This window comes from Juglans microcarpa x Juglans regia, chromosome 1S (assembly GCF_004785595.1).
Source record: "Juglans microcarpa x Juglans regia isolate MS1-56 chromosome 1S, Jm3101_v1.0, whole genome shotgun sequence".
Lineage (NCBI taxonomy): Eukaryota > Viridiplantae > Streptophyta > Magnoliopsida > Fagales > Juglandaceae > Juglans > Juglans microcarpa x Juglans regia.
In genome coordinates, this window is record NC_054595.1 from 4,740,977 (window position 1) to 4,767,767 (window position 26,791).

The 26,791-nt window shown below is 34.9% G+C and overlaps 2 protein-coding genes across 6 annotated transcripts; one reads left to right on the forward strand and one right to left on the reverse strand.

The window, feature by feature from the left end:
* The first annotated feature begins 8,766 nt into the window (after window positions 1-8,766).
* Window positions 8,767-18,454, forward strand: LOC121246157 (ascorbate transporter, chloroplastic-like). Of its 4 annotated transcripts, none has more exons than XM_041144179.1 (11): window positions 8,767-9,005; window positions 10,746-11,347; window positions 11,647-11,754; window positions 11,993-12,148; window positions 12,611-12,826; window positions 13,028-13,237; window positions 14,389-14,526; window positions 15,060-15,161; window positions 16,599-16,664; window positions 17,644-17,728; window positions 17,954-18,454. In XM_041144179.1, exons 1-11 carry the CDS (start codon window positions 8,951-8,953, stop codon window positions 18,049-18,051), a joined length of 1,836 nt encoding a protein of 611 aa, XP_041000113.1. In that variant the 5' UTR covers window positions 8,767-8,950; the 3' UTR covers window positions 18,052-18,454. The 4 variants fall into 4 exon arrangements, with proteins under 4 accessions (XP_041000113.1, XP_041000114.1, XP_041000115.1 ...); XM_041144180.1 differs by having other exon boundaries at window positions 10,755-11,347; XM_041144181.1 differs by lacking the exons at window positions 16,599-16,664; window positions 17,644-17,728; window positions 17,954-18,454 and adding an exon at window positions 15,775-16,443.
* Window positions 18,455-20,302: 1,848 nt separating this feature from the next.
* Window positions 20,303-24,928, reverse strand: LOC121245911 (ATG8-interacting protein 1). 2 transcript variants are annotated; one of them, XM_041143822.1, is made up of 5 exons: window positions 24,759-24,847; window positions 24,575-24,614; window positions 23,246-23,529; window positions 22,674-23,149; window positions 20,303-20,687 (listed from the first exon to the last, which is right to left on the reverse strand). In XM_041143822.1, the coding sequence occupies exons 3-5, from the start codon at window positions 23,511-23,513 to the stop codon at window positions 20,583-20,585; spliced, it is 849 nt and encodes a 282-aa protein (XP_040999756.1). In that variant the 5' UTR covers window positions 23,514-23,529; window positions 24,575-24,614; window positions 24,759-24,847; the 3' UTR covers window positions 20,303-20,582. The 2 variants fall into 2 exon arrangements, with proteins under 2 accessions (XP_040999756.1, XP_040999755.1); XM_041143821.1 differs by lacking the exon at window positions 24,575-24,614 and having other exon boundaries at window positions 22,674-23,529; window positions 24,759-24,928.
* Between the last annotated feature and the right edge of the window lie 1,863 nt (window positions 24,929-26,791).

Genomic DNA, 26,791 nt, shown 5'->3' on the forward strand with positions numbered 1-26,791 from the left:
TCTCAATTTTAAATCTTTAACTTTTACATTTAATTATTATTATCTAATTATTACAATTTTTATAAATTTAAAAAGAAAAACACAAAATTCAATACAATTTTTTCAAACTTAAAAAAATATATATATTAAGAATTTATATTTAAACAATTTTGTAATTTTATAATATTTTTATTTAACTATTTCTCTCACATTTCTCAAAACTTAATAAAACATCTTAGATATTCCATTTGTCCAAACGACTCCTTAACTCAGACTATTTTACTATTATATATTTACAGACCGTTTCCTTACTATTCACAAAATTTTGAAATACTTCAGGTATCCAAACGAGTCCTTAAACATAATAGAATCTAGGTCAATTGCTTATATAAATATATATATATATATATATATATATATATATATTATAGAATCTAGGTGAATCGGACACAATTAAGAATTACATTAATAATCATGTCATTTTCCAGTAACCAGGATATCCAAGAGGCTTGTTTATTTGATATATTGTTATCATAAAACACAATTTGTTCGGTCTCACAATATCCTGCATGGTGCAAACTTCAAAAGGTCTTGATGTCATGACCAATTTTAATGGCTATTAAACCCTTCAATTGTGAAGTATTTAATGTTACTTTGTGTGGAACTCTCGAGCAATATCGAAATAGCATATGATTTATGTCTCTCAAAATTTATATCCAATTGAAATAGAGTCCAATGTTGGCCTCAATTGGGGCGGCCACCGAAGGCATGAGCTAAGAAGGCTATGTGATTTAACTAGAATCGAGACGTCAGGATATACAACACTGGTTACACATCTCATGCATTCATGACAGTTAAGATGCGTGAATTTAACATGATACTAGCAATATGAAACAGTAACAGTGGAAAGATAATACTAAAAACTATATCAGATAAGATTACATCCCAATGGTTAAATTTACAAAGTCACCGTAAAAGTATTTATATTATAAACATACATCATAAACTGAAACATTGTCATCCATTTACAAAATATGCAACCATATCTCCAAAACATTCTATAATTAAAAAATCAGCTTTCTATGGGACTTCTATCCAACAAACTTCAGATCGATGGATTGTTCTTCATGATCTATTTGGTCCGAGTCCACCTATTATACAACAAAATATACTATTCCGAAGAGTAAGACTGTAGTGGGACTACTATGATGAGATTATAAAAATCTTAGTAAGGTGTCCCTAGAACTATGCTCATGATAATTATGTAATGACATATATTAACATAAAATGTATATGAATGCATATGACAATGTATATCTTAAAATTTTCTTGCACTTTTCTCAAAATCTTTGTGCTCTTTAACACCATATTTTATCTTTAATAACTGTAAGTCTGTAACACCATTGTCTTATTCATAAAACTGTGTGAACACTTGGCTCTTTTCATCACACATTTGAGTAACGTTTGTCGATGTGACTTCATCTAAAAAATACTTAAACGTCCTTCACCTTAAGCTTCTTTAGCCTCCGCCAGCAGGAAGGCTCACCTACGTCTTTAGGCCATTACTTATCTCTCATGGACGTTGATTGTTCATCATCAAAGAAATCTCATTCCATTCTTAAACACTCCAAAATGAACAGAGAAGTTTCACTAGAATAATTCTCCATTCTAGCTTGGGGTCGTGGCACTTTATGAACAACTTTATGCTTTATGCAACAACACCATGATCTTGAGATACTTACAAAATCAATGCATTTCAACAAAATAAATTATGTTCGTGCTTTCATAGTTAATAAGCAATCATACATCGTAAGATCAATGAGTTCATTGTATAAGTAATATAACTACAGGTTAGAATTTTTTCTCGAAAATAATCCTAGATTTAAAACCTTAGCTAAAACTATGTAAATAATTTATCTCCAACCATAAAATACTAGGTAAATGTCTCCAAAGCTCGTTATTCGCTTTGCAGACCTCATACTCATCTTTATAAATTTTCATAAAATCCCAATTTGATCATGCTTAACCTTGGACTAAACAATAACTAACATTTCTACCATATCGAACACTTTACACACCTCGAAAGCTCTAGTGCCTAATGTGCATTCTACAAGATAAACTTAGGCCTTGTTTGGTTACACAAATGAGATGAGAAATATGAATAGTAGTGAGATACTTTGTTAATAATAGTGAAATAATTTGAATTAAGATGTTTTATGGAATTTTGAGAAATGAGAGAGAAATAGTTGAATAAAAATACTATAAAATTAAAATATTGTTATAATATAATTTTTATTTTGAGATTTGAGAAAATTGAATTATTTTTTATGTTTTGTTTGAAAATTTGAGAAAGTTATAATGATTAGATGAAAAAAATTAAAAATCTGAAAATTTGAAATTAAAAGGTGTTTGTGTTTGAATGATATTTTGATGTTGAGATGAGATAAAATGAAATAGGTTAAGACCATCTGTGAAACCAAACGGTGCCTTGTATTATTTTGAGTCATAAGCATGCAACTTCCGTGAAGCCCTAAATAGAAAATCATAGGACATCAACCATCGAAGTTTAAACAAGTTATGAAGGTCAGAGGTTCACCCGAGATAGGCTGGTTTCACCTACTGTATTAATATTTGACCAACTTCATCAACGGGGGTTACGGGCTTCAAAACAGAGTTTGCTTCCTTATTTATTATTAACGTGTCACCCAAAAAATCAGCAAACTCTAGTTATACATCAAAGTATAGCTTCGATGTTCACTCACTGCTCGCCATCCATAAGTTAAATACCTCAATTTTTACCTTAAATGCAACAATTAAACATTGATAACCCGGGGTTTAACTCTTAATTATAGATTCAAAGGTTACGTTGTACCATACTCAACTATGAAAAATATCTTCTACTAACCGAGTAGCATAAAACCATAACCGAAAAAGAGTGAATATACTTACCAGTATGAAGTCCTTGCTGCAATTAGCTTCTATAAAAAAAAAAAAAAAAAACTACAAATTCTACTCACTTGATCAGCCTAAGTTTACAGAGGAAGAGATGAGGATGGAAGCTCGTGTGTGTGTAGCTAGGTAAAACAGACAATGTGGATAGAAAAAAATCAGGTAAAGGTGAAAGTGTCGTCCAGCGAAAAGACAAAAATTCTGAATGTAATCTTCCTATGCAATCGCCGCGTAGTCGACTCCCACCACGTCAATTAAATGAAGCGATCGTGTTTCATTCAAGTGGCAGGCATTTTTGTTTGTTTTGGGCGAGGAGCTTAAAAATTTCAACCACTGGAGGGATGTAATATTTAATGAAACGGTGTATTTCATTTAAAGTCAAAACACACCGTTTTGATTCTTCTCCTCCTTCTTCTTTGAACTTATTCTCCTTTGTCCTCATTTGACCTCATTCTCCTTGGTGACAAAACGGTGCGTCCCCTCTGCAATCGTCGTTACCTCCCTTCTCCTTCATATTCTTTTTGCCCTAAGCCTAGCGACCTCCTTCATCTCTGTCAACTCTAACCCTAAGACCCTAACCCATTCTCCTTCGCTAAAACGAAACCCTAATCCAAAAATCAGAGCGATTTCAATTTTGATTCTAACCCATTCTCATTCACCAAACCCTAGCTCTAACCCATTTTCCATTTCGATTTCCTTACTCCTAACCCTAGTTTCTTTGTACAAGACGGTCAATGTGTGCAGACTCTCTTTTGGCTAAAGGGCTAACAAACCCGTGAGGCAAGGTTCTTGGTCCTTTTTTGTTTAGTATATGATTTTGTCGGTAGATGTATATCTCTTAGCAATATTGCTTAAATTAGTAAGTTATCTTGTTTGCTATTTAGTTATGTAATCAACCATCATTGCACACAAAACAAACGGAAGGGTAATTTTGCTATAACTATATTTCCAGACAAAGCATGTAAATTAATTATTAACTCCCCATAGAATTATTATTTGACTTGGAGTGGTATTTTTTTCCAATACCGTTGACAGTGTTGTAAGTTTTTTTTATAGCAGAATGGGATAGAACCTCATTAGGGAAACCAATTAGGCTTTTCATATCATCATTCTTGCAACCTCTATAGAAGGTGTGCAAGGTATATCTCAATCTCTCTTGTTGCTCCTAATGTCAATATGAGAAATTGCCATCATGTCAATATTTGCTTGGACATATCTCTCTTATTAAGGAATTTAAGGTTGGAATTTTGAGTTTTGATGGGATAAACTTCGCTTTATGATTTATTTTAGGCTATGCCTATTTTGGAATATCAAATGTGCTAAAGCAACGACTATTGAAAAGGTAGGTCTTGTAAATGATTCTAATAGAATTTTCCAAGTACTATGCAGTAGAAACTTGCTAACTATGTTTCTAGTGGTCTACTAAACATGCTAACTGTGTTTCTAGTTGTCTGAAATGTAATTGTTTTCTTTTTCTTTTTTTACCGACGCTTTTTCAAGGAATGCCTAAGGGGTTGGTTATTTATGTCTACTAATTCCACTTAAAATGATTTATAAATTTATGAATAATTATTATATCCAGAGGAATTGAAAGGATCATGATGAAAATTTAACAAAAGGTGGTTGAATGTCTATGTAAGTTGTAACATTCAGATATCAAATTAGGACATAAATTATTTTTAGTCTATTTATTTAGTTTAAATATTATTATAAATACTTTAACTCTGATTATTATTATTATTTTAGAGGACAAATGTCAGTAAGTTTGAATAAATCTAAATCTATTGATCGAGTTCCCCTTCAAAAAAAATTTACTACTAACTTTTATCTAAAACTCTCACAGCTTTTAAATTTAAAGTTGTGTTTGGATAATGAGGTGATTTCAGATATCCTGTGGATAATAATAAAAAGGTAGTGAAAAAATAATGATAAAATATTAAATAGTAATAAATAGAAGTAAAAAATAGTGAAAATTAATGATAAAATAATGAATAGTAGTAGAGTCTTCTGATAACACTTCACTACCCAAACAGACCGGATCAATTTTACGTGTTTATCTCAGTCTCAATTTTACTTGACAAAATGATGAGTTTCTTACTGATGTTGAGAACTTAAAGTAAACATGCTTAATATAAGATTTTTCAGAAAATATTTCATGCAGAGAACTTAAAATCATGACTGATCATATTGATGTTTATGCTATGCATGACTGATTTATTTGAATTAACTGACTGATCTGATTTATATGACTTATCTAGCTGGCCAACACACTTACTCTTGTGTGCACGGATGTGCACTAACTTCCCCTGCTGCAGCTAAGGAAACCGATTGTGCAGTACTTTGGTGTACTACGGTGGATCACGCTTGAGTCCGTGATAGATTTCCGACACAAAATCTATCACGGTGCTTTACTGGGAGGCTTATGGTTTTTTTTTTTCAAATAACACGTAGAATTGAGATATTTATAAAGAGATTTGGGAGAAGGTGACAACTAGTTTGAGTTGAACTCGGTTAAAGAGTTTTAACGTAAAGAGGACTCGTAAAGTTGTATCCCTGTTGGAATAGGATGCCAACAAGTTTAAGTTCGAGTTGGACTCGGTCACGATCATTCAAAAAGAGAGTTTAAATTTAAAAATATGATCTAGTAGTTCATTTAATATAGAATTGGCAGTGACTGAGATTGCATAGGGGACTTCAATCAATGATGATTTTAAATTGAAATAAATTTTTAATAGTCAATCTTTATATTTTGAAGGAGTCTAACTCGTTCAAAAAATAATAAATAGGATTTAACTTAGTTATTGAACCTAATTAAAACTTCTAATTAGTTTTAATAATTTATCGCTTGTGAGTTTATCCAATATGACCTATTAAACATAATTTATGCCCAATAAAAATTATTAATATCTCGATCTTAGAATTATTGAGTTGGGTCGTTACACACACACTTCAACAATTGAGTTTTCAACCTAGTTTTGTATGCACCATGCGACCCAAACTTCTCAAACATTTTTTTCAGTATGTGCCACAAGCAAATTCTATGACGGCTATCTCGGAAAACAATTACAATTGCATTTTTCGTTACTTTATCTTAATATGTGATAATAGCTTTCGAAGTTTTACCATCCATATACTGCAATCAGGTCTGAAATAACCATATAAAGGTCTCTATATCCTCACTAGAAATCAAAATTGCTCCTAATAGAATTAACTGGCCATGGTGGTTTACGCCCACAAAAGGTGCAAAGAGCTTCCCATATCTATTTGTCAAGTATGTGGTGTTGAATTAATACGATATCACCAAAATATTTGTAGGTGCCCTACTTCGTGCATCTGTCCAAAAAAATTCCGCAACCTACCGTCATCATCTAAATTCATCAGTGAAAAAAGTCATCATTCTTATATTGTATCCTACAAAATTACTCACAGAGCGCTCCAGCTCCACCTTTCTTAAGTTGTAGGTGTCGTGCATTGTCAATGTAATTGTGACAATTTTTCTCCAAGAAATGGAGATTCTCGAATCCACCTGCGTCAACAACAAGAGAGTTGAAACTCTTATTCATTCGGATGCCAGTCAGATCATTTGTATCTAAGACTCTCTTTACCAAGTCGCTCACTTCTCTATTGCTTTGAGTGAATCAGCATTTCTCTGGACTTAGTCCGTGATTGTGGTTATTCTAAATCGTTGTCAACCACAATATCCCATCAATTTTTAAGACATTTACCTTTGACTTACAATCTGTTTTTAATGTCGAGTGTGGCTTGAAGACATTCGACGTCGTATTACGTGTCTTGCCACCACAAGTACAACCAATTGTGACATATTTGACACTCTCATCCTATACTCTCTCACTCCTTTGTGTCATTACTCCAACACCGCATTGCTTAGCGTATCACTTATAGTAAACGATTAATTCTTCCAAAGAAGTAAACTGAATCCCCGACTTTGGATCATCAATGTTATCATCGTCGATTTGCACTATTTGGGGTGTCCCAGAATTACCATCGTCATTATTTGTTTCACTGGTATTACCCAAAGACGAATTGTATATCACTTCAGCTTCCCTAGAATTTGGTGTAGCCTCTTTAATTTCTTCCAGAACTTTTGAGCTTGTAGCGTTGAGTGCATAAGGAAGGATAATTGCATTTTGAAATGGGTATGCAATATTTGGCTACAATAAACAAGACCAAAAACATAAATTAATCATTGAACTTTGTTGTTAAAAACTAAAGTAAAATATCGTCAAGTCGAACACATCGCCTAGTTGCTGCTCCATAAATATGGATTGGCATTTGGACGAGGCAGAAAAGAAGAACTACGTAGTGATTGAAATTCTATCGAATTTATGGCAGTTGGCCTTATCAGAGGGTTAGGTCCACCGTATAATGGGTACTTTTGCTGCAATTGACCACAACAACAAACATTAAAAAAATAATAACCACATCGAAACAAGCTTAAAGCACAATAAATTATTTAACTACTTCGCATCACCTGGCTGTAGCTTGGATATGGGTTGGCATCTAGACGAGGCACAAAAGGTGGTAATTACGCATGTGGCACTGTTCCATAGTAATTGTGCATGTAGTTTGCAGAGTTTGAATAAAGTGGCCTTGGTATGTCCTAACACCAAAAAAATAATGATAATGAGGCTTGTTGCTGTATTAAAAGTACATTTCGCTTCAACACACAGATACCAAATTTGAAACAATATTGGAATACCTGGGTTGATGGATTTGAGGTAGTAGGTGTCAGGGAAGATGTGGGCTCTTTGCCTTTTCCGGTCTAGACAATTTCAATAAGAACTAGATCTATGAATAGTACAACAAATAGTACAACAGTTACATATAGACTGACTTCAAATAAGAAATAAAAAAAAAGACATAAAAACTTATAAAATAACTCACCAATAATCATAATTCCCTCCGATACTATTCCAATTATGAGAACTCCCAGTTATAATAATGCAAAACCAGGAACTCAATCAACAGTTATATCATCTGCAAAAGTGAAAGAACACTATTTGTGTAAGTTGTTCCAAGCATTTATATAATTTTAACAATTACGACAATATTTGAAATGCAACAATTGTATAATACTGCAAAATTTATCTATTTTTTTTTAGTTCCATTTCAAAAATAGCATCACTGTTTTTAACAAAAAAAAGAGTGATGCTAGGCTGATGCTTAGCAGTGACCGTTGGGCGTGCCACCTAGGTAAAATTGATTTTTTTTTCCTTTTCACATTTTTTAACATCTTTAAACATTTTTAAAAAATAAAAAAATATCAATACACTAATAATCATTTCCTCAATTAATAAATAAAAAAATTAAAAAAAATTAAATACATGAACAGTCAAAATGAAGGAATAAAATGAGAGGACATACTAACATTATTAAAAAAAAAACATAAAGTTTCTTTGGATGTCAATATATTCAATTTTAAAATAAATAACCCTGATTTTTTGCCCCGACAGTATTTGTTACATTTTTTAAATTATACATATCATAAGCTGTAAAGATTGATGTGAGAATATTCCATCATGTTCAAAATCACATGAAAGGATATAAATGTAGAAAGAAATTTTTCCAAAAAAAAAAGTAGAAGATTTAATTCCCGAAAGTACCCATCATGTCACCTTCTATTCACAAACGCCCCTTTCTTCGGTAGTTGGTGAAATCTACAAACCGAGATGGCTCAGACACTCTCAGTAAATACGCCTTGCATGGAGGGGTACTAGTATAATTTCGTCATTTGAGCCTTTCGTGACGAGGATGATGCGCCACGTGTCAGTCTCTCGACCCCGATTCTCTCGTGTATAACGCCACCGAGATTTTTCCCGCTTCTCTGGTTATCCTCTCTGCTCCGGGCTGGTCTACGACTAGAGTAGAGAGAACGAAGAAAGCTGAAATGGAGTCGTCTGCCGATACTTGAGCTTTGGTCCTTTCTTTTGACTCGAACTCTGAGATGGTATAGGAGCTTTTCGAGCCCTCTCCTCTGATTGAGCTTTTTGCTTGAAGAAAAATGGCCATCGGCAGTTTCATCTCGAACCACAATTTCGGTTCGTTTGTCGGCTCAGGTATCGGTTTAGATAAAATGATGTTTTTTTGTTGTTGTTTTATGTATAATTTTTTTGCTTTGGTTGTGTATCCTCGTATATTTTGCTCCGGTCTGAGCGGGTTCTGTAACTGCATTTTGTGAACTGTTGGTTTTCCTTGGGAAATCATCAGGTTCATGGGTTCAGAGAACCTGCATCCATACCATTACCATGGTTGTCGTTTTTGTCTGTGGGATTTTGTGGAATTGTTTTTGCATGTGGAAAACTCTGTGGAATTGGATTTTAATCTGAACTGGAAAAGAGTAGAACAGGATTGATTTTATGAATTTTTTCGTGCTTTGTGGAATTGAGTTCAATAATCAAGCTGCATGCAATTCTTACATTGATATGATGTGCTAATACGGACCTCAGTGTTGTGCTAATTTTTTTTATACAGGTAAAAGTAAAGTTTTATTGAAACATAACGAAAGTTGCCACACAGAAAATATGAATAATGATATATACAAATGCAAATGCACAAGTTTCGTGCAAGCCTTTTATAAACAAATGGATCCCACCATGAAAAGCGTGAAAAACTTACTTTCCACTTTTTTACAAAAAACTTGCGCAAGGCTTGTGCATGTGCATGTGGGGCTTGTCCCTAGCATTACTCCGTGCGCTGGTTCCGTTGAACAATAACAGGAAATTAAAGAAATAAGGTGTGAAAGAAGTGTCGTACATCTTTTGAAGTGGGATTTTTTTAGGATATTTGGTTCGCTATGGAATTTTTCTCTACCCGTTTTGACTTACATAACATTTTATTTTCAAAAGCTACCCTTTCCCCCCCTCTTTTTTTTTTTTTTTTTTTTTTTTTTTTTTTATTTTTTTATTTACTTTCCTTACTCTTTTTAACTGCGTGCAATTACGTCTCTGTTAAAAGTACATGGAGCTACCAGCTATGTATAGTGGCAGAGTCAGAATTTTCTTTCATTGGTGTCAATCAAAAACGCTGAGTAACTCTGTATAACTTAATTTTCTTTCACTATTTTATCAATGCATGATCATTCTCTAAACTTATTGTAATTAATTTTAATTAGTTCAAATATTCCAAGTCAATTGCAATGCTTTTGGAATTATGGCGTGGGCATCGCCCCCACTAACATCACCGTAGCTCTGCCCCTGGATATGCATTTATAATCAATTCTTCTAACAACTCCTCTAGTACTCCTTGTTTTGAATAGTTGGCCATATAAGAATTCAGTGATTGCTTTGGGGGAAATAAAAAGAATAGGGTTATTGCTTTGGGAAAAAAAAAACAAGAATAGAGTTATTGCTTGCATGCATGCTTTTTTTTGGGGGGGGGGGGAGGGTTTGTGTGGGGTGTTCTTAGTCGATATTTAATCAAATGGATTTGAAGTTGGTATACTCTAAAAACTTATAGTTTCTTTCCTTTCCTTATCCAAATTCTTTACTTACTAGAAGCTTTCTGGAATCTGACTCATTAGAGTGGGCTCAAAACTCTCACCCTATGGAAAATATCAATAATATGGAGGACAGGAGGAGGATTGTTAGTTTGATTGGTTTTAAGAGTGTTACAAGCAACTTTCTATTACAGCATTTGCTGACAAATTTTCAGAAACTTCATAAGTTGAATTTTTGCATGATTAGCAACCTTTGGTATCTTCAGTTGCAAACTCAATGCATTATAGACATTGGAAATATCCTTCTTAGATTCGTATATTATAATTTTTTTTTATGCACTTGAGGTTCTAATGTTCGCAGGAAAATTAGGTCAAACAGAACATGTTATTTCACATCAGAGAGGAGGGCGTCTGGGTGTTGCTTTTGGTCTACCACGACAGGGACATAGGAATATGTTCTACCAACAATCGGGAAGTCTAAGGGAAAATATTGCTACATCTAGATGCTTGTATGGACCATTTCTTCATGCTCTTGCTACCTCAGATGGGAAATTTTCAAAGCCCATAGGAAGACTAAGTGATGGAGGGAAGCATGCTTGTCCATTTCCCTTGCCAACTATTTGCAGCATCAACCCTAGGCAAAGGTTCTGTGGGCAGTCTCGGTGCTATATTTCTTCATATTCTGCTCGAAGCAAGCAGATTCAACCAATAGGGCTGAGTACATGTAGTGGGTATTCTGAGCATGTTAAGAAATCAAACAGAACCTGTGCTTATTACAAGTCTGAGGAGTATGACATAACAGATGCAAAGGTGGACTCGCTGACATCAATTGAAGAGTCAAGTGAAGCTGTTTTAGTGGAAGGAAATGTGCCAAAAGTATCTTCTTGGTGGGAGCAGTTTCCCAAGCGTTGGGTGATCGTACTGCTCTGTTTTACTGCATTTCTATTGTGCAACATGGACCGTGTGGGTATTTTTATGGCTCTCTTTGTTTAATTATATGCCTCGTCTGTATTATCATGGATTTTGGAGTTCATATCAGGTTTCCAGGTCACATATCTCTAGAACCTTTTGATTATAAATGGGTATCCTCTATGAGTTTTGAGGCGTCTCGAGATATTTACAACAAGTCTAGACTAGGATATATCTCTAAATTGTAGTAACTTAACAATTCTTGTCTTGGTGAACATGAACACTGCAATGCATCCAAGATGCCCACAAGAAACGTGTTTGCCACATAGTTAATATCTTTTTTATCACTGTAGGTGAATATGAGCATTGCTATACTTCCAATGTCGAAGGAGTTCAACTGGAACAGCGCAACAGTTGGCTTAATCCAGTCCTCCTTTTTCTGGGGATACCTACTTACTCAGGTTTGACATGGTATACCCGGAGTACTTTGGCATTAGTGCATCACCATGCAGGTAGTCATGTTTCTATATTTAAATTACTGGTCTTGATAGATGAGATTTTATCTATGTGACTTGGCACTTGAAAATATTTGGTCTACAAGCTCCAAGCATATATATACCCATCCAACTTAGGTGAGAAACTCTACTTTTCAACTTTTTGAATGCAACTGTGATTGTTTTTCACCTTTCTGGCATATAGATTGTTGGAGGCATATGGGCTGATAAAATTGGTGGGAAGCTGGTATTAGGTTTTGGAGTCATCTGGTGGTCAGTGGCAACAATTTTGACACCTATTGCAGCAAAAATCGGGCTTCCTTTTTTGCTTACCATGCGTGCTTTTATGGGAATTGGTGAGGTTGGTCTCTTCCAACACTTCACTTTTTTCTGTTAATATTCACTCGTCTAAATGTGTTAGCCCCTAAATAATGTGGCCAATTAAGGAAATTTCTTTCTGCTTCATGAAACTGTTATATCCTTTGTACAAAAGAAAGACATGTTATTTCCAGCAATGCAAGACAAGGACAAACTAAACTAACTCAAAAATAAAAGTAGTCAGATAACTCAGATATGAAAAAAAAAAGATTCATATGTATGGCAGGCTATGTACTTGTACAACTTCTAGATCTAGTATATTGATTTTGCAGCTCCAGATACTCTACGTATTTCTAACTATTTCCAGTGATACTTTGAAAGTTCAAGTTTTCCCTTTTCAGCCATGTCTTACAGAAGCTTCTTCCCTCCTAGAGACAGTTTTTACCCTTATATTGGTAAGTAGATAGAGATTTTGGTTCTTGACTGCGAGCAATTTTCTTCACAGGGTGTTGCTATGCCTGCAATGAATAATATGCTCTCTAAGTGGATTCCCGTGTCAGAGAGAAGCAGAGCACTGGCACTAGTATACAGCGGCATGTATCTTGGTTCTGTCACAGGGTTGGCTGTCTCTCCTGCTCTTATCCACAGGTTTGGGTGGCCATCTGTGTTTTACTCATTTGGCTCCCTTGGAAGTATCTGGTTTGCGTTATGGCTAAGTAAAGTAAGATTTGCTTTCTTCAGCTATGCTCCAATGGAAAAAGAAAGCTATCATCACCCACTCCCCCACCAAAAGAAAAAAAAAATGATTTCCTGTCTTAGGCTGCAAATGATGTAATTGATATGTTTAAGTTGAATTTTGGATGTCATGGAATGTAAATAAACACTAACATTCTTTCTCATTTTATTTATAATTTCTTCCCAGGCATATAGCTCACCAAAAGAAGACCCAGAACTTAGTGTGGAGGAGAAAAGGCTTATCTTGGGTGGTAACATATCGAAGGACCCTGTTTCTGTCATTCCTTGGAAATTGATTTTATCAAAAGCACCTGTTTGGGCTCTTATAATCTCCCATTTCTGCCATAATTGGGGAACATTTATTTTATTGACATGGATGCCTACTTACTACAATCAGGTATATTACCCATAAACACAATCCAGTGAGCTACATAGATATCTTCGTAATGATACTATTATTCTATCATTTATGTGGACATATCCAAGTTTGACATGCAGAAATCTGGAAAACAGATGTGGAAATGGTTTCTTCGCCTGTGACGAATCAAATCAGCATTGCTGTCTACTATTATGATTGTTTTGTTAGGAGACTGACCAGCTTTGAGTTGAAATCTGTTCTGCAGTCTTTGGTTAATAATTGTCTTCTTACATGCTTGATTTTGATGCGCAATGGTCTCTACAACTATGAGTTTCCTAAAACTTTTTACGCATATATGATGCACTAATTCTACTGGTACCAAGCCCTTCTGAACCAACAAGGATACTTTAAAAGGATATTCGAACTACCCTCTACCTAGATGTTGCATATACATTGCCAAAAGCTCACAAGCTCTCATGATTCCATAAGTCGATGAGAAATTCTCATAACTTCTCACAATTTCCTTCCCAAACATCACTCAAATATAAAACACTTTTCAATTTCAAATCTTCAATTTCTTCATCTAATCATTACTTAATCATTACAAATTTTACAAACTTTAAAACAAAAATAATAATAAATTATATTCAAACAATTTTTTAACTTTATAATATTTTTATTCCCCCTGGGACTAGTCAGGACGTTGTTCTTGGACACTCAGTGCCAATAAGAAAAATAATTTTATTCAACTTTTCTCTCCTTTCACAAAATTCAATAAAACATCTTAACTCAAACCATTTCACTACGATTCACAGAATTTTGAGATACTCCAAGTGTCCAAACGAGCCCTTAGAATCTAATTTGTGATTGTTGATACTGATATTTGGCCAATAAACTTAAAATATAACCATATCTAGTATAGTCAATCACAAAGTTAGAAATACTTGTAATGTGACTTATTCTTCTTGAGAACTGCTTGATGTTTGCAATACATCTTTCTTCAATTTGGCTTCCATATCTTTTGAATCTTGAATCAATGGAGATGTTCACTAGAATGTCAAATTTCTGAATTTGAATTGACAAATGACCATGAATTTTGCAACCATCATGTACTGTCACATTAACAATATGATGTCGATATAAATGAACCAATTTATTCTTGTCCCATCTAATCTTGGTTTTTTTCTCAGGTATTGAAGTTCAACCTTACTGAGTCTGGGCTCTTTTGTGTCTTGCCATGGTTGACCATGGCTGTTTTTGCCAATATTGGAGGCTGGATAGCAGACACACTTGTGAGCAGAGGTCTTTCCATAACAGCAGTTCGAAAGGCAAGATTCAATATTTGTTTGATTTTCAAGAACGTTGATCGTGAAACGTAATGTACACTATCGAGTTCATAGATGGTAACAATACACAAACAACACAAACACATGATACTATGGTCAATTGTCATGGTTATTTATTCTGAGCCTTACTGGTCTATACATTGTACCATACATATTATTGATTTACAGTGGTATTGTCCATTTGGCTAGTGTTCGAACAGTGTTACCAAGCAACCATTCTAGGATGAGCTTCTAGATACAGTCCATATATTAATTAAACTATGATTTCTCTGGAAGATTATCTTTATTGATCAGATGAATGAACATCTAGATATAGTTCTTAATACAAACTATGCCAGCATGCTTTTTTACAGGTAACAGTTTAATCATGTTTCAAATAGAGTTATTGTTGCAGTCTTTCCAAGATGAAATAAATGATTGTAGTAACCCATTTTTCATCATTTATTTATATTATCAATGATTCTCCTATGTCACTTCTGAAAATAATCCAACTTCAAATTCTTTTCATTTTGCAGATCATGCAATCAATTGGTTTTTTGGGCCCAGCCTTCTTTCTTACGCAGCTGAGCCATGTCAAGACACCTGCTATGGCTGTGCTATGCATGGCATGCAGTCAGGTTTGAGCTAGTTTAACATCATTATCACCCTAGATCAACCCGGGGGGGGGGGGGGGGGGGGGGGGGGGGGGGGGGGGGGGGGGGGGGGGGGGGGGGCATTGACCAGTATTTTCAATCAGTGGGTGCAATAAAATTAATTGCAGTATGCTGAGTTCAAGTTTATGGTGTTTCAAAAATTCTTCTTCATTGCCAAAAATCCACTAATAACAAGCAACTAACAGAACATAAAGTACAAACCCTGAAATTCTTATCTCTAATTAATTAATCATTTTTCCTGGAAAATATTATATTCAATTCTTCCCAATAGAATTGTTAATTATCATGGAAGTAACATGATTGTGAGAAAAACCAGCCGAAGTATTTATCAGGGCAAAGAAACAAACCAAGTGTTGCAATAAATATGCAATCTATTTGCAAAATTAACCAAACAAAGAAATAAATTGGCCATGGTAAAGATAGCATAGTATTATTTTTAAGAGCCAGAAAAGTCAATAGTTCAGTCAAATTAGAAACAGAGTTGGCTGAATGTAGCTAGGCATTTGACTTCTGAATGGTACCTAACCACTGCATGCGGCAAACAAGCAATCTTTTGAGGTGTTTTCGGTAATTTCAGCCAGAACAGTAGAGAGGGGTATTTGTAGGAAGCAGGGCACAGAATGCCAGTATAAGTAGATCACTCATCTCCTTTGCAGGTAATTGCAATGTTTGGATGTCAAGCTATGTTAGTTTCTAAAAAAGATCAAGAATGGACAATGGAAGAGCTCAAGACTTTCAATGCCCTCCTTCTTTGGACAGCCTCTATAGATTTTAATGGGCTTAATTTCCATGACTATATTTTCTCTCTTTCTATTTCTAGATAGGTGGCTCTCTTGTATATCTCCCATTGACTTGGATTGCGTTTTTTATGCTTTTTAATGATATTTCTGTTGCTTATATAAAAAAAGGTTTCTAAAAGAAAACATGTGAGCTCCAGTCATTGTTTTGACGTCCTTAGCTAGTCTTCACACCCCTTCTTATACAGTTGGAGCTATTTAAATAGCTCCGAAAATTTGTGTTCATGCTCTATCATATTTGGCTCACGCAATGGGGTTGGTACCTGGACACCTTTTGAGCTTAAACTAGACCAGAAACAAAGCACTATGAATTCAAATTGGCAGTCTAACAAAGCACTATGAATACAGTTACCAAAATTAGAATAAACTGTCTTTTAGTATAGATGAAAAAAAAAAAAAAACTTTATAACCTCCAAGGGTGCCAACTTGTAAAGGAATTCCAGTATGCACCTCTTGTGTTCTCACATAAAATGTCTAATAGTAGTCTGGAAGCAGTTCCTGTTAGAACCCTAATGCTCATGGAGGCTGTGAAATTAGATACAAATTTCCATTCTATTAGAAATTTTAAAATCTTATTGATTAACACATACTTTTTTCTTGACAGGGATCTGATGCATTTTCACAATCTGGTCTCTATTCCAATCACCAAGACATTGGACCGCGCTATTCTGTGAGTTATTGCTATCTTTTTTAATGCACTACATGCCGCTAAATAATAAATCACTTCCTATTCCGCTTTCTGAAATATTACTCCCACCATAAAATGTTCTACCGAGCTTATAAATTATTGAAAGATAAACAATGTTTTTTAGTAACTGGTAAAAAATGAATAGGTGGATGCCAAATGGAGGAATCTTACTAAAAATTGAATTGGTGGGGTACCAAATGGAGGAATCTTGAATGCAAAAGTTTAAACTGATTGGAAGCGGTGAATATCTATATACATATAATTTTCAACGAATAAGCCCTACTCTCATGAAGCCACATCTTCCACTATCTCATTTTATTATTATTAAATGAAACTTATTCCTACAAAGCCATATCACCCCCTCCAATTGTATTATTATTAAATGAAAAATAAATAATATATGAAATTAAGTTAAGCATATTAAACGAACAATATTAAATCAATAATTTCTATTTAAAACTAAATTATTAGATGAAAAATGATATATTTAATCATGTTTCTAACTTTTTTTTCCTCAAAATTACCAGTCTTTTAGTTTTTTAAATGTGGTTTCTTTTGAAGAGGAAAATGAATGTGAGAAAGATTATACAAACACGACTAACTTTATTATCTGATGATATAGCAGAAATAAATGGGTTCACAAAGATGGGTTCCTCAACTTTGTCTTATTTTTGCGGTAGATGGTATAATATGAACCCTGAAACATTTTATACGTTTTTAAAACATTTAAATATATATTTATTAAAAAAAACTATTTTAAAAAACTCTATATATTATTTATAATTAAATATATCATATTATTTCCCTGCATTGCGCGGGTCTATGACTAGTTTAATATTCCAACACTTTTTTTCAGTAAAATGTAACCAATTTATTTGAAGCTTGAAAATAGTTGAAATCTATGAAAGTAAAAGCTTATAAAGTAATTATTCTTCCAAAAACTTGGAAACTTCAATGACAGGGAGTATTGTTGGGACTCTCGAATACGGCCGGAGTGCTTGCTGGTGTCTTTGGTACAGCTGCAACCGGTTACATACTCCAACGAGGTAAATCATTCACCCCAACTTCATGAGGAAAAAATTGGAGCTCTGGTGTGTACTGGCGCCACTTTCATCTGGAGTCCTGCTGAGGGGTTGATATCCTGACAAGTGGCTCCAATACAGCGGGAGCAAGGGAAGCAACTAGCCACTTTATTTGCTTTCAGTATTTGCTTTTCTTCTTAATTTTTTTCTTTTTGTTTTTATTTATTCTTCCAACTCTTTATGCTGCAGGCTCTTGGGATGATGTGTTCAAGGTGGCTGTTGCATTGTACCTCATAGGCACCTTGATCTGGAACCTCTTTTCAACTGGAGAAAGGATTCTTGAATAGGAAAATGCAAGAATGTCAGGACATTAAGATGCACCCAACATAACGATAGAGATCGAGTAATGAAGAGATGGAAGATATATACATAACCAAGGATGAGCAGGACGTAAACCTGGAGGAAAATGGATGAAAAAAAGAAAGCAGGAGTTGCTCATGCTAGGGCAAAACCCTCCTGGACAAATAAGGCTTAAGATGCTGCAGTTAATGTTTTTATACCAACTTTTGAGGCCCTACATTTGTTCCGGTAACTTTTGGCTTGACCTAAAATACTTTTTATTTTAACAGATCAATGCTAGGAAATTTCCTCTTCTTTTTACATGGTGTTAACAACTCAAATTCTCTGTAGTTGATGAATCTACAACATATTTACTGCATGCCAACAAATAGCAGCAACATATGTTATCCACGTTCTTGGTGGAGCTCTGACATTTTAGTTTGATATGCATCCATAGTGATTGCATTTATGGTTGCTTCTAATTCACTCAGTTGGCATCTTTTGCCGCGACCCGGCATTTTCTGTTTGTTAAAGAACATATATTCATTGTTTTATTGCAGAGCTCATGAAACTAGATTCCTCAACTGCCAATTTGTCCAAAAAATTGGTGGGATCATGTGACCTTTTGATTAGGGTTAACAAAATACGCAGTGAGACATAATATAGCAGTGATTGGCTTGTGCGTGTGTTTTAAGTACCCGTTTAAACAGGGAGCCGGAGCGGGCGGCTTGCTTAGTAGAGGAGAGACAGTCACAAAAATTTGATTACACCCAAAAAAAAAAAAAAAAAAAAAAAAAAAAAAAAAAAAAATGGGCAGTGCATATACCATATTCTGTCTAGTAATCGTCCTGCGAATCTAGTACCCGGGATTTAGCGTGCTCTAAAGTTTCATGAGTTATTATGTTTTAGTTTTGATTTGGAGTCCCAAGTAATTTGTTACTTTCAAGAATTGTTAGCGTCCTCTGGAGTCATATTTGGCGTGTCAGAGAATAAGATTCTGACTAATCTTGGGGATGCACAAGTGAGGGTTGAGATGTTTCCTTCAAGTCCACTTTAAGTAATTCAAGGAGAAAGTTTCTCTATTCCGATAGAACTTAGAAATTGTTTGCACTTAAAAGTCGAGAGAATTTGAATATTAGACCTGAAAGAAGCATATCATCAAAACTAAGGCCTTTTACCATTTGAGTCAATCCCGAAATTTCAAATTATTATTTTTTCTCTTTTTATGTGCTTATAATTTGAGGGAAACTCATATTTTTCATGTAAAAAAGGACTCTTCACTACACACCACGCAACAACCAAAACAACTCTTCAAGCTGAAGGAACTCCCACTACCATTTCAATACCCCCGCCACCCACATCATCTTCAACTCTCTAGCGACTAGTACTATACTGAATCTTTCCCATGCAAAATACCCCTAGTTTAAACCCTACAGCCACTCATAAAAACACTCCAATATACACTTGTCACCAACTGCTCTCTTCCACCTATCAATCTGAGTTTGGGCCCATGCAGCAGACATGTTACACTCGCAGACAGCTGCCATTCCATCCCTCATCCGTGAATGGGAAGAGCACATCTAGACCATGAATCAGTTTTCTCTGTTCTAGACAATGCTAACATGTTTCGTGCATGTTTGAGATTACCCTTAAGGCTTATAGTTTATAAGTTAAGTAATAAGTTTTACTATTAAAAAACTATTTACCGTTTGATAACCATATATTTAAAATACTTTCAAACATGTTACGTTTGTTTAAAAATAAATTAAAACAGTGCTTTCTGAAGTAAAATGACAATTATTTGAATTTTCAAATCTTATGACCATATCGTCGAAAGTTTGATAGCTGTAATTATTTTAAAGTTATATAAGTATTTTCATCCATTGATAGTATTTTTAAAACTCGAATTACGTTCCGCATTATTCAAAAAAGTACATTTGAAACAAAAGCATCAAAACTACATTTTCTTCAAACGTACTTTTTAGATTATTTGAGATTAAAAATACTTTAATATGTAACACTCACCATTAAAGAGATTTTAAGATTATTTAAATACTTTTTAAAACTTCTACTGCAACCCTAAGCAGTAAAATTGATTGTAATATAACTTTATATCATTATTCTTATAGGAAATATGATTCCAGGTCACTATCTGTGAGGGTAGAGATTGCTAAGCCTAACCCTATCAAACCTGTTCCCTCCCATTTCCATTCCAAGGGACGCTTGATGCACTTGAACCACCACAAACACTAGCGCAAACAAAGGAAAATTTACGACTTTTTATTTTCCTTTCTTTTCGTGCTGAAAATTCATAAGCAACTTAACTTTTGAGAAGATATATGATTTCCCAAAACTATACAACACAAATCAAAACAGAAAAAAGAAGGGAAAAAAGAGAGTACCATCAAAGTACAGAACAATATCAGACTCACATATTTACCATGAGCTTGTCATTAGAAAAATACGTGGAACCACACTCAGCAACAAACTAGCACTTCAATCCTAACATATCTATCTTTCTAGCCTTTTCGTCATCATCTTAGGCCTCACTTGAGGAGCTGCCCCTGATCAGGGAACCATGGCGGTGACCGCCAACTATCACATCCTTAAGTCGATATATGGGACCCAGCATCCTGCCCCTCCTCTTTCAACATCAATAGAAAACCAAAAAAGAAACAGTATCAGCAGATGGCAAGAAGGTTAAAAGGGAATAAAAAGGGGGGCAGACAGTACAACACTCAAAAAATTTATCAAGACTGGCACATAAGAGTAGGAGTGTCAAATCGTGTTTTAACGGGTCGTATTCGTGTCGTGTCAAGACATATATATTATACTATATAGGTCAACCCTAACCCGGCCCGTTAAACTTATCGTGTCAAGATCTCAAACCCTAACACGATCCATTAACATAACGGGTCGTGTCGTGTCAACCCGTTTTGACTCGTTTATGTAAATGGATTGAACAGACCCAAAATTAACCCCATTGATCTAGTTAAGTTTAGCATAATTTTATATAAATGTTAAAATCACAATATCTATAAAAAATATAAAACTAACTACAAGTCCAAAATTACAATCCAAACAATAAAAATATCGTAATTAAAATCCCAAAAATTTATTTTTTAAGTATAAGGTATAATTGTAACTTTAACTTTCTTAATGGGTCATAACGGGTTGACCCCGTTATCAACCCGTTAAGCTATCGTGTCTTAACAGGTCAACCCGTTTTGACCCGAACCCGTTAAGGCCAAACCTTAACCCGCTTTTATCTTGTCGTGTTCGTGTTGGGTTAACGGGTCGTGTCACATATTGCCACCCCTACATAAGAGTAAACGGAGGAAAATACACAAGATTGAGATCCAATTGACATAAGTTACATCCTAAAAGCTGGCTTAAATTGAAGATAGAAATCCCATATACTAGAATGTAAGCTAGATATAAAATAATCACGTGTACCAAATACTGCACCCTTTAGAATGTAACTTTCCCCATAGGTCAACTTAAACAATTAAGTGTAAATTTCTGAGAGATGGGATTTTAATAAGTGGTGGATGCAGAGGCACCAAATAATACGAGACATTAATAAAGAATTTCCAAAATGTAAGTAAATTAAATAAATACGAGAGATGCAGAACTTTGAGTTGTTAATTAAATTATATAACTGTAATTACAAGTCTCACTTCAGTGCTTCATAGTCCAAAACCACTTTTCTTTCTCATTTTTTTCGTAACTTCATCCTCTTTTGGAAAGCAAAATATGACATCAGAAAACAAAAACTTATGCGATGACCATCAGAAATTAAGAGCTGCTCCTAGCCTATACATTATGCGTCCAAAAAATTATTCTTTTTACACTTCAGTTTGATTTAGGTTTGATATCAATGCAATTAAATTCTTATTAACCCTCTTAGCTTAGACCACTTTATAAAAAGAATCTACGGATACTTTTAGACAAAATAGTCAACACCAAGCTAACACCTTTAAGTGCCAACACATCAGTTCCAATATCTTGAGATTCAACTCATGATTAGAAATTTAGAGTGATGTTTCTAGCTGTTGGTCCAGCAAGAAGGTTGCCTCAACCCACTGCTTTTTATAATTAGCCACGTTTATGTCTCTTTACAATAGCTCAAGCATAAAGATTAATTTCGATTTTCATGAGTCAGAACCTATAAGAATAACCACTACGTCTCTGAATCTCAATTTCTGATATTATCCCACATGCACAGTCATGCTTTCCAAATATATGTATTCTCCATGCCCAATGAAATTGGTTTTGTAACACCCCTTTCAGCTTCTTAACCTATTAATTGTCACACAAAAAGGTCCAAGTACCGGACCTCCATGAGAATTGTTCTCGTAAAAAGAGCAAGATCCTAAACTAGCACACTTAGGTGTTGCTCTTGTATGTCCCGTATATTTGCACTCTTGCCTATTCTTATGATCAGTAAAAAGTTTTTTACTGATAGAAAAAAAGAGCAAGATCCAGCCTCGTCATATTTTATAAACCAATATATCAAGCAATAACTTCTCAATCGAACATACTATCCAATTTTTCATAGGCATGATCAGAACAAAATTAAATAGCCAATCAATTTCATTAAGTATGCCTCCTCATTAAAAAGAAATACCTCTTCGTTAATGCTGATCTGCCACTTGAGTTGCAAAGCCTGCCACCTTTCCTGCTGCCATTGCTGCCCAAGTACGACAAGACCCATCACAGCTGCAGCAATGAAAATAGACCAAAATGTATTTGCCTCTTTTGCATGAGCATACAGGGAAGCAGCCCTTCTCTTCCACCAAGCTCCGCAAGGAAGGTCACACTCATCATGCTTCTGCTCTTTTGCAGGTACTGGAGACAATGGAATGTCTGGAGAAAAATCCAAGCCTTGCTCATTTAGTCCAGGAATGGCCATGTTCTCACCATATGCAGTTGAACCAAGACCTGTCTCACAGTGTAAAGAACCATATGTGACTTCGTTATATATACTTTGCTCCTTTTCGATCAAATTTAATCCTTGGAGAGTAGTGCCGTCTTCAAAATCTGTACCATGGATGGATAACGTACAACCCTTTTCATCAAAAAACTGTACTCCTGGGAACTCGTCTGGACCAGTTAAACCTTTAAAGGTCAAATTCTCATCATCCTTTCCACTGGATCTACCAGCTTCTATGATATCAAATTCAGATACCACATCCTTACCTCCTTGTTTCTTATGAATCTCACTGTCATCAGGTTCCAATGGCAAATTCTCATGCTGACTAGGTGGAAAAACAAAATGACCAGACATGAACAAAGCACGAGATATTTCTGCAGCATCATCCTCTTGGTAAACATTACCACTGTCATCATCCTTCAGTTCAACTTCTTTTGGGCCAGGGGCAGCAGCATATGCTGATGCTGAAAGTGACACAACTTCCCATTCGGTCCCACGTGAGGCATTTTGCTCTCCCTCCTCATTATCTGCCATCCTTCAGTCCTTATTCCTAATATTTTTCAAAAACGCAAGAATAAAACTTAAAATTACAAAAACAGTAAGAAGAGCAGTAAAATATGGATTTAATGCTTAAAATGGTATTAAAGTAGAAAAGCTAATAGCAGTTCTGTTTTACCATAATGCAAAATTAACTTTAATTAATAAAAAAGGGTCCCTTAAGAGGTATAATTTAAGGAATATTTTGGAAAATAATATAACTTCAGTCTTCAGATGTAGCTACGCTTTCTTTCTTGTCAACAAATGGTCACAAGTAATCATCCATCAATTCAAGAGCTTCAAAGGGATCCACTTCTCATGTTCTTGCCAAACCCAAAAACACGATACTAATATTAGTAGTTTTACCCGAACAAATAAAATAACAACTGTAATTACAAAAAGATCTAAATTCCCAAATAAAAATAGCCCATCAAAACAAAGAGAAGAATGGAAACTTATTGAAATCCTGGGACTCAATAAGTCACAGAACCAATACCCTTCTCTCAAATACTCATCTACCTTCCGTTTCAGCAGACAAAGATAACATGATACCTTACAAACAATCAAGTGACCACAGAGAAATTTTCAACGCAGGAAACCCTTTGTAAAAGTATTTTCATCATCCACGATCCATTCTATTGAGAAAAAAAAAAAAAGTAGAAATGCTACGATGAACTTTCTACTAATCTTTCTGCAGTTATTTGGGTACAATTAGGGATTTGCAATTACTTATCTTGTTTATCCATAAACATATACCGTTTCTAGGCTAATTTTATCATATCCCATAACAAAAACATAAAAAAATCACATTTCATGTCAGAGACTTCAATTTCGATCATCAATAAAAGAACGAGACAAACAATTTCTTCTTTTTCCCGAAATTCCTCCAACCATAAATAATTTGAATTCCTGCAGTAAATCCAACCTTATCCAACAACAACACTCGATTCAAATTAGACTATAAAACCACCTCCCCCCAGCCCGGGGCGATCAACTCGCCCAGCATATGAATAAATATATTGAAAATATACGTTATAGTCGCAGAAAGGTGGACATACGGATCCAAACACCCTAGGAATCAACAAACAGATCCTGAACCTACACCAAAAAAAAAAAAGAACAAAAGAGAATCGAACCCGAACAATCACGGCCGAGCAGTCAAAACAAAAATCAACAATCAAGTCTAAAATCCATTGCAAGAATCAATGAGAATTGAAGACAAAGCAGCGAGAGTATAGCAACCTAATCGAACGAGAACGAGATCGACCGAAAGACAAAAGAGGATGACAACGACGACGTTCCGATGGGGTCGAAACTGCCTCGAAGTGCGCAGAAAAGAGGAGTCTTTTCCGTTCTAAATTTATTTTATACCGAACTGTCTCTCGGGGAAGAGATGAAGGAACCGGCGGTATCGGTATTCGGTAAATGCCATTTGTGAATTTAATACGAATTAAACGCCAAATTAAATGGTTAAGGACTTCGATATTATCAGGTTCCAAGTGACCCGGGTTTCATATTAAAAAAAGAAAAATTATTTACATCAGCCGCCGTAGCCGCAGCACACCGTGTTGAGGAAAAAAAAAATCACGTTGGGTGTGCAAAGAGTGCAGCTGATGTATATCATTGCTCTAAAAAAAACTAATCCCAGCATCAAAACGGCGCAGTTTTAGTAAACTATAAGCGACGTCGTTTTATGCTTGAGGGTTAAAATCACTTCCCCATACGTCCGATCTCTCTTCTCTCTCTCTCTCTGTTGGAGCTTTTATAACTAATGGATTCTTGCAACTCTTCCTCTGCTGATTGAAGCTCCGTTGCCTCGTGGTCATCGTCTTCATCAATCTGTGTCGCTCCGTCGTTGACGTCAAGAACCCAAGATTTGTTCTCTGCATTTTATTTCGATTTGGGTCTGTTTTGTTCTCTGTGCCGCCTACTATTTTGTTCTAAAATTTCAATTTCTTTCCTAAACAGATTATATGTTTTCTGTACGTATGGGTTCCTAAAAAGATTAGTATTCGTATTCAATCTTAAGCAACAATATTTATGTGCTCTTTCCCTATATATAAACCATGACTTATTTTGGCCAGCTTGTATAGTTACAAGTTAATTTTATATTAGGCAAATTTCTTTCCCATCTGTTATGCTAATCAAACTATTATTTTCAGCATTTTCATTTTTAAGTCTTAACATGTACGTTTGACTGTGATTGGCGTTTGGGCAACTGAGTGAGGTTTAATTTATTAGTTAATGGAGGTCGAAGTAATATATTATTCCATGACTGAGGGACCCGACTTGAAATGGGTTGTGAAAAAACTGTGTTTGAGGAGATTAAGCCAAACTATGGGGTTTTTTTTTTTTCTTTTTTGTTAGGGTTTGTTTCATCCGGATGAATTTTGGAGAACTAGCTCTGTTTCTGCAGCTGATATTGCAAGAAAAATGTGTGCCGAGGAATATTATTGATCATCGTGATTATGCACAGAACTTTAACCCTCGCGCAAGATTGATATGGTTATTATAATTAGGTTCAAATCTGAGTGAGACAACTCAACAACTTTAGGAGGGTCATTTGAGCAGTAAGTAATTTATGGATTGTTATAACTTTTTTTTTTTTTAATTTTATTTTTATATCAAGAACTCGTTTTATTCAAAACAACCACACTTACATCATAGAATTAGACCAAATAATTTGTGAAATACAATTAGGATATGAATCCCACCAAACTATCAAGTCATCAAGATGTCAGGCATGTTTTACCATTTTGTGAGCTGCTTCATTAGCCATGCATCCAGTATGTTGGATTATGCATTTCGGGATCAACTGCATCAGATTCTTTATCTCATAAACCAGGTTGCCCAACAAAGACATGTAGTCTCCATCTGCAAGTAACTCATTAACCATAAGTAGAGAATTACTTCCAATGAGTAGCTCATGTATGCCCAAAGGGATGCTCAATTGTAAACCTCCCAAGATAGCAATCAGTACAATCTCCATTGGATCATTCATCTCATTTTCTTTTTCACTAGCAGATAAGATGATCCCACCCCTATCATCTCTTAGGATAATCCCCACTCTTGCTCTTCATTGATCATGTAATATAGCCCCATCAACATTCAGTTTCACCGCCCTTGAAGAAGGAGGCAGCCAACTGCAACTTGACAACTTTTTCTGCTTTTGATGTTCTTGAGCTTCCTTATGAGCTTGAGATATGGGCAGAGCATACTTTACAACTTGCCCAAGCTGTAATATTTTATCTTTATACATTTTTTTATTCCTTCTA

Coding starts and splice junctions, on each gene's coding strand:
- LOC121246157 (XM_041144179.1), top strand. CDS start 8,951: ATGGCCATCGGCAGTTTCATCTCGAACCACAATTTCGGTTCGTTTGTC. Junction 9,006..10,745: donor CGGTTCGTTTGTCGGCTCAG/GTATCGGTTTAG, acceptor TAATGTTCGCAG/GAAAATTAGGTCAAACAGAA. Junction 12,149..12,610: donor CTTTTATGGGAATTGGTGAG/GTTGGTCTCTTC, acceptor TTTTCTTCACAG/GGTGTTGCTATGCCTGCAAT.
- LOC121245911 (XM_041143821.1), bottom strand. CDS start 23,513: ATGGCAGATAATGAGGAGGGAGAGCAAAATGCCTCACGTGGGACCGAA. Junction 20,688..22,673: donor AGATCAGCATTAACGAAGAG/GTATTTCTTTTT, acceptor TGATGTTGAAAG/AGGAGGGGCAGGATGCTGGG.